The sequence below is a fragment of the Centroberyx gerrardi genome, chromosome 7, assembly GCF_048128805.1.
Source record: "Centroberyx gerrardi isolate f3 chromosome 7, fCenGer3.hap1.cur.20231027, whole genome shotgun sequence".
Classification (NCBI taxonomy): Eukaryota; Metazoa; Chordata; class Actinopteri; order Beryciformes; family Berycidae; genus Centroberyx; species Centroberyx gerrardi.
Genome location: NC_136003.1, coordinates 13,078,090 through 13,086,171, shown reverse-complemented (window position 1 = coordinate 13,086,171; position 8,082 = coordinate 13,078,090). Strand labels below are relative to the sequence as shown.

The 8,082-nt window shown below is 47.8% G+C and overlaps 1 protein-coding gene across 1 annotated transcript; it reads left to right on the top strand.

Moving 5' to 3' along the window:
- The first annotated feature begins 366 nt into the window (after nucleotides 1-366).
- On the top strand, nucleotides 367-7,793 carry cdr2l (cerebellar degeneration-related protein 2-like). The gene is made up of 5 exons (XM_071911952.2): nucleotides 367-445; nucleotides 4,766-4,878; nucleotides 5,626-5,774; nucleotides 6,107-6,271; nucleotides 6,558-7,793. Exons 1-5 carry the CDS (start codon nucleotides 367-369, stop codon nucleotides 7,492-7,494), a joined length of 1,443 nt encoding a protein of 480 aa, XP_071768053.1. The 3' UTR covers nucleotides 7,495-7,793.
- The last annotated feature ends 289 nt before the right edge of the window (nucleotides 7,794-8,082 follow it).

The following is an 8,082-nucleotide window of genomic DNA, read 5'->3' as shown; positions in this document are numbered from 1 at the left end:
CGAGCGAGATCCCCCCAGTCTGCGTTTGCAAGGCCTAGCTGCACATCAAAGACTGAGGGGAAAAAAGAAGAAATATTTTGGCATTCGTCTACAGCTGTTGTTCAAAAGAGGTGTCTGTTTCTGCCAAGCTGTTGGTAATGAACGGGTAGTTTCCACTGGTCTCACAGGGATCAGATCTGCAGATGGTCTGGGAGCAGGTGCGCTGCCACCGGGTTTTGTCTCCTAGGAGATTTCTCCCATCTCCGCTGAAAGGGTTACACCTCAGGAGGCTGCGCCGTTGATGTTTTTTTTCTCTTCCGGGCGAGTCGTCGGAGAATTAGCAGATCACACCGCCGGGGAACGAGTCCGCCAGCAGACCGAGCATCGATGCTTCGTGCAGGCAGGATGGAGGAGTTTGTAACGGAGGAAGAAGAGCCATGGTACGACCAGCGGGACTTAGAGCAAGGTGAGTGGAGTATCTATACTTGATATGATATGGTGACATCATTTCTGTTGCTGAGTTTTGTGAGGAGTGATCACACAACATGTGACAATAAACACAAAACCCCCTCAAAATCTTCGTCGTTGAACGCTAATTAGCTTGGATTTGGGGGGAAATGGATTAATGCAGAAAATGCAGCCTAAATCATTGAGAGGAGGAGGTTGCATGCATTAGGAAATATATTTTATGCATGAGTGCACGCACTTTGGGAGAGACACGAGATGTTAAGTATTGTGCATGAACATAGAGGGAGCAATAAAAACACTGCATGTGAGCCTCTCTCTCTCTCTCTGCACTAGACCTCATATTCATTGAGTCCCGAGTTCCCTGCCCTTCATCTCTGCTCTCTTCCTCTGCCAATTACTCTGATCTTGTCAGTGATGTTCCCAGAATAGCCCCTGTGTGTCTGACTGAGTGAATTTTGCCTTCCTCTCATCCCAGCCTTCCTCTCTTCTCAGGATTATTTATATACACACTCTAGTCACCCTGGTCTCTAAAATGCTGAGTTGTGGGTCTGACTGACATGGAAGGATGTGTGAGCAAGTGAACAGTGAGCAGCACCCTCACATCAGCAGCGGTGTGTGTGTGTGTGTGTGTGTCTGTGTGTGTCTATTGTGAGTCAAAACAAGTAGGATGTTCTGGGAGAGAAATGCTGAACATACCCAGAATTCTCTAGATGTGGAAGTTTTTGAACAAAGAAAGGACTCATGAGGGAAAGGAGGGCGGAACTGGACACAGACTCCATGTCCAGCTGTCTGTCTGGTGAAATGTGGTGAAAACAGGATAAGTAAGGATCGCTTTCAAGACGCTGTCACACTGTCACGCCTGTGAGCTTTAACATTCACATGACAGGCACAGGCAGGAAATCTATGTGATTCCTTGAAAATGCCACTTCTCTCTATCCACATAGCAATGATTAGATATAGCTAACTCTGTTGAATGTGATTTGTGTTTGCCCTTCACTAACTGATTCATGAGAGAGAGAGAGAGATGCTCCACCTCTCAGCCCTTTCATTGATTATTACGCTGAGTGGGTAATTGTTTTATAGTATGATCTTGTACTAGCAGCTGGATTTGATTTGCAAAATGCGACCCAGGTTTTATGTCATGGGTTGTGTGTGATCAGCCTCCTTAGTAATGACTAAAATGGATGCAATTTCCCAGCATCAGCAGTGCATCTCCTCACCGCCTCTCTGAGGATACATGTAAGAGTGTGTGTGTGTGTGTGTGTGTGTGTGTGTGAGAGAGTGTGTCCTTGTGTGGCCTGACCTCCACATCACCCCATCTCCTGATTACCTGCTGCCCCACAGTAGAAAAGCAGCTTTGTGTCTCATCATCACACTGTACATGGCCAGAGAGAAGAGCGGCAGGTGGGTTCTGCTCTATGTGTGTGTGTGTGTGTGTTTATGTGTGTGTGTGTATCTCATCTCAGCGTTATTCAGCATTGTGCCTGGAGTCATTAAGCCCCCGGCTGATCTGATTAGGGAGCCCCAGACGGAGACCTCCTCAGTGGGGATCAGAGATTTCAGGCTTTGGGGTCAGGCACATTTTCTCTAAATACCCTCAGCGCTTACTGCTCCACACAAACAGCCTCATACTACAGCGCATTCGCGTCCACGCGTGGTTTCGCAGTAAGCCCCCGATCGCACTTTTGCCCCAGAAACGAGGCTGTTACGCAAGATCCCCCATTAGCGGCTCTGTTTTTCGGTGACCCCTGCGTTCGTTATCATCTGCCCAGCATATGTGGCGCGTCTGGGCAGATGGGCCGCTGTGGTGATGTCATGCTTGTCCTGAGTGCTTCGGCTTCACACTCTGCCATCCAGCAATGAGATTGTACACATCAAAGGGCATTCGAGAGATGCAGGCTCACACGTGCAGAAAGCTGTGACACACACACACGAGTGTTTACTGTTGTTACTGTATGGATAGATGCCACGAATATCTGTGTGACCGAGGCCATTATTGCATGTTGAGTAGATGATGCAGCTGTTTGTGTTCTCCAGGATGAGGAGAAGCTTTGCTGTGTGATGATGATTGAGGGTTTAAGGTTGGTTATGCCTCTTCCAACATGATATTTTGTATCTTTTGCTTTCTTTTGTGTCCTTGTGTTGTATTTGGTTGCATACTGTACTGCATCATTTTATTCTGTGACTGATTGTTGATCAGTTAGATCTAGGCGGGCTCGTTCAATCAATCATCTAGCTCATCTATTTAATGAGCTTGAACTTGATTATTTCCTCCTTGCCCGTCTCATCCTTGTGCTGAAATACAGAAAATGGTTGTGTTGTGGTTTCTGAAAAAAAAAAAAAAAGCACCGACGTTAAGATTACATAACCAAGGCTCGGCTCTAGAGATACTGTCAGTGTGTGTATATGCAGCACGTGTGTTCCCTCGGGAATAGGAAGAGTGCTGGGACACACACACACACACACACACACACACACACACACACAGAGCTCGTTATCACTCAGCAGCCCGGATAAGTGTTCTCTATCAGTCATGCATTGTTGAAACAGGAAATTACAGCCTGTCGTTGGGCAGCGACGGAGGCAAAAGTAGCTACGCAAATGTGTGCAGTATGAGCTAATGAGGCTCGCTACATGTATTAAAGACAAAGCAGGGGAGTTCTTGTTCTATTCAGCCATTCGGGATTATATGTATACTTTACACACAGATACACACACGCACACACACACACACACAGCCAGCCAGCTTCTACCCCAGACAGGCCAACAATAAATCATATCTGCTCCCTTGTGTTTTTACACCTATGATGAAGCGTTCTGCAGCTAGCCCTCTGTTGTGTGTGTGTGTGTGTGTGTGTGTGTGTGTGTGTTCCTGTCAGTGCCGACACCATACACTGTGGTGATAAAACGCTGCATTCATGCTCTGTAATGGAGGTCAATGCCTCTCAGTTTCTTCCTGTCTTTCCCCTCCCACTGCTGTGTTGTTATGGGCTCCGAGTGGGATGGAGCCAGCAGGACTCTCCTCCTCCTACACAGTCAGGCCGGGCTTTCTCACCAGAGGAGATGAATAATGTATACTTCAAGCTGCGTTGTGAAAAAGCAAGAGCCGAGGGTGGCTTCTTCTGTGGTTTTATTGCTGCTCAGGCTCCTGTGCAGATGGCTCCAGGTTTGTTGCCCTGCATCGAAGTGATCCACATTCAAGCGGACTGAACACAGAGGGGAAATGTACTGTAGCTGTTGTTAGCTGCGTGGCCAATCATGTTCTGTCAGCATGTTGTGCAGCAGCTGGTGCTGAGGGACTTTGTTTTACGGCTAGTTGTCTTTTGCTTACTTTGGAGTACACAATATAGGCCTGTAAGCAAGTTTATTTCAACATCCAACACACCCTTTTATGTTAAGAAATATTAGAGGAAGAAATATTTTTTTTTGACTAAGATATCATGTTTTGTCTGTGGATGCTCATAATGTTCTTACATGACCTGCGTGCCTCTGCTGTGCCTTCTGTAACAAAAACTCTGCTAACTGGGTCTTTCCTCCAAAGACTCGTTCTCTCATCTTGGCTTTGTTGAGCTTCTTCTTGAGAGAGCGGCTTTAATTAGAAAAGAAAGGATTTAAAAAATCTCCTGTAGGTTGAATTGAATGAAAGGATTTTCTCTCGTGTTTCACAATCTCAGTTAATTTGATATGAAACGAGGAGGTTTAGCTTTCCAATCAGGATGGCCTCATCAAACATTAAGGCCTTTTGATTTTGATTAACATTGAAAATACAGTTTTAAAGGATAATTGCAGTCCAGGGAGTTATTTCCTATTTTTTTGCCATTATGCCGATTGTTTGATGTGTTCTGACATGAACGCAGCATCCAAGTACATGAATGGTCTAGTTGCCAAATAGCTTGCACTGGTTAAAATACCTAATACCGCAATATACTGAAGCTTCAGGTCATGGATAATAGGAAAATCAGATGTAAGCAGGTTTCATTGCAGTGAGTGTTAGGTGAAAGGACATGTTTGCATTGGCCCTGTGGGTGTGTATTGGAGAGCATTACTCCCTGCAGCTGAGTGGTATGTAAAGTAAGTGACAAAATTTCAGAGCAATCAATCGGCAAAAACTAGGAAAATAAGGCTCAGGCTGAAAATAACTGGAATTATCCTTTAAGGCCAATTCCTTTTTATGTTTCAAGCAACATAACATCTCAAGAATGAAGGGCTTCTCCAAATCTTTCTTGGTGAAAACAAAAAGTAACACCACCATACAGTGACCTCCTCCTATCACTCTCATCACTTTGTCCCATATATCTGACCTCCTTTCTTCCCTCAGACCTGCACCTGGCAGCAGAACTCGGCAAGACTCTGCTGGAACGCAACAAAGAGCTGGAGGACTCCCTGCAGCAAATGTACATCAACAACGAGGAACAAGTGCAAGAGATAGAGGTATGCTGGTCTCCGCTAACTGAATCCTCTCTGTGCATGTGTCTTACTAGTCCATGCAATCCAAATGGATCCAGTAGAACTTGTATAAAACACAATTCTAAAATACAATTCATTCTCATTGTCCCGAATGGCCAAATCAAGCACCGCACCATGTTTTTGTTTTGAACTCTGAGCAGCAAAGCGCCTCTTGTCTCTGGCACAACCCGACTCTCCTTGATCTCGCATCAAGCCAATTATTGTAAAGCCCGGAGCGCTTCGAGGGGAAAGAAACGGAGAGGAGAAGACGAGAACTGAATGCAGCTGCATTAGAAACAGTGTTTACTCTGTGAGCGCAGAGGGAGAGGGGAACGCGCTGACTCCTCTGTCACACAGCCAAGTCTGCCACCTCATTACAGCTCAAAGCCTCCACTCCTTATTAGTCAGCAGCCCAGCAGCTCTCTGAGGATGAGTGTACGCAACAGCAGCCACAGTACACCCACAGACTGTGATGTAATCACGTCAAACGACGACCGACCGAAAACCACTTTGAGTCTATTACTATCATGAACGTCTCCGGTGACAGTAATGCCACTTACCTCAAAATTTGTATATGTATTCCTTAAGAAATTTTACAGTCAGTCACTAGCCTGGACTTTATCTTACAGCCAAGCGGACAACTTTCCATTGTGGTTGTGTCTAGATGAACTAATGAAGATATCTTTAGTCTCAACTCTACTCATTGTAATCTTGCACCTGTTTGCCCTACAGTACCTTGCCAAGCAGCTGGAGATGCTGAGGGAGATGAACGAGCAGCACGCCAAGGTGTACGAACAGCTGGACGTGACGGCCAGGGAACTGGAGATCACCAATGAGAAGCTGGTGCTGGAGAGCAAGGCCTCGCAGCAGAAGATAGACAGGTGATCCGGAGCTGCCACCACACTGTACCACCACACCACCCCACCTATAAAGCACTACTGCACTCGTTTTCTCTATAGCAATTTCCTAATCGTAAATCATAATCAGGGATTGCAGTTAATTTCAGAACATATTGGTTTTACAGCTGGCTAAAAAGATTAGACGTCTTGAATGGTTTCCTCTGTTCATTCTAAACATGTTCCCCCCCCCCCGTTCGTTTGTTGTGGCTCACTATAGCTTTAGGAGAAAGGTATGTTGAGAAAAAGAGAATTAACTCACTTTACTGACATAACAAGTATTGAACATACAAGTATTGTAACGTGTGTGTGTACAGGTTGACGGGCACCATGGAGACCCTGCAGAGTCAGGTGGACAGTCTGACGGCTCGGGTGGAGGAGCTGCGAACTCTGGAGGAGCTGAGGGTCCGCAGAGAGAAGAGGGAACGCCGCAAGACCGTCCACTCCTTCCCCTGCCTCAAAGAACTCTGCACCGCACCAAGGTCACTGGCTGTCTGCAGCTGATTACTCATGTACAGTATGTATGGTGGAAAAAAGACACTTGGCCTGAGACTTGGGTTTTGACTCCAAAGCCACATCAGCACAGGTCAAAGGTTTTGCTGTCATTTTATGAGATGAGACATTTTTACAGGTTTTGGTTGAAACGTATGACAGAATAATGCAAAATTTGTATGATTGTGCAATTTAAGTATTTGACAAAATGTGCTTGAAATCCAACTCCCATAGTGGTGTGACAAATTTTTTTGTATCAACTTTTTTCCATGTCAGGTATGAGGATGGTTTCCTGCTGGCCAACCCAGGCAGTGTGGACCTGGCAGAGCGGCGGCCGGTGGATGAGGAGAACGAGCGGCTGCGGGACATCGTCTCCTCCCTGCGCGCGGCCATGGCGGCGGAGCGGGGCAGGCGGGAGGGCGCGGAGCGGGAGTGTGCCGCTGTGCTGCAGGAGTTCGAGTGTCTGGAGCAGCGGCTCCTCGGGGCGGAGGGCTGCCAGCTGCGGGTTCGGGAGCTCGAGGCCGAGCTGCAGGAGATGCAGCAGCTGAGGAAGTCCCGGGTGTGTCTGATCGGGGGCATGGAAGACGGCCTGGAGTCGCTGCTGAACAACGGCCCCGAGACAGACACCCCGGAGGAGGGCGCGGGGCTGGAGGAAGGAGGCGAAGGCGGCGGCGGGGAGGCGGCGGGCGCGGGGCAGCAGGGAGGCCCGGTGAGGAAGAGCTGCAGCGACACGGCTCTGAACGCCATCTCGGCCCGCGACGCCTCAGGCAGGCGGCAGGGCAGCTACGCTCTCCACGCCAACGGGGTACGCAAGCGGGGCATGTCCATCCTGAGGGAGGTGGACGAGCAGTACCACGCCCTGCTGGAGAAGTACGAGGAGCTGCTGGGCAAGTGCCGGCGCCACGAGGAGAGCCTGTGCCACGCCGGGGTGCAGACGTCCCGGCCCGTCTCCAGGGACCCCTCCATGAAGGAGTACAGCATGGTCTCCCCCGGGCCCTCCGCGTCGGGGGCCATCGCCGCCCCTCCCACGCCCCCCCAGACGCCCTCCACCCCGGAGGCCCTGGAGGGGATCAGCAGGCAGGTGGAGCAGGTGGACAAACGGCTGGGCCAGAACACGCCCGAGTACAAGGCCCTCTTCAAAGAGATCTTCTCCCGCCTGCAGAAGACCAAGAGCGACATGAACTCCACCAAGGGCAGGAAGTCGGGCAAATGAGACGACGACTGCTACCAACACTACATGCACTGAAAGCAAAGGGTACAAAAGCCACAGACTCCTTTATTTATCTTAATTTATCTCACTGTTTTGATGGCTGCTTGTTAAATGTTTGGTCACTCATGTCTTAATGGCAGGATGCCAGTAGTCATGCAACAGGGTGTTTAATGATGCACAGTCTGCTGCGGATGCCTCCCTTTGCACTTGGAAGCTAGCTCAATTCATTTTAAAACTGCCAAATGTTACATATCACTACATGGATGATTGTAAATGTGGTAAATTAATTGCTGGGTGGATAAAATGCCTTTTTTGAGCTACCATAATTGACAAATAATTAGTGCACTAAAGAATTTGTTTAGCCTGTCTTAATTAAGACAATCTAGTATGTGATGTAGTATTTGTAACTGAGAGTGAAGATGTGCTAATGCAGAAATTATATAACTATTGCCAGTGATTTTGTTTTCATTAACAATTTGGAAAACAGTGGTTCTGCCAAGTAATTAATTTCAAAATGAATACAAACGCTGATGTCCACAGACTGAATCTAACTGTGGCATTGAATGAAAGTGGGCATGATGCATGTATCAA

Coding starts and splice junctions, on each gene's coding strand:
- cdr2l (XM_071911952.2), top strand. CDS start 367: ATGCTTCGTGCAGGCAGGATGGAGGAGTTTGTAACGGAGGAAGAAGAG. Junction 5,775..6,106: donor TCGCAGCAGAAGATAGACAG/GTGATCCGGAGC, acceptor GTGTGTGTACAG/GTTGACGGGCACCATGGAGA. Junction 6,272..6,557: donor GAACTCTGCACCGCACCAAG/GTCACTGGCTGT, acceptor TTTCCATGTCAG/GTATGAGGATGGTTTCCTGC.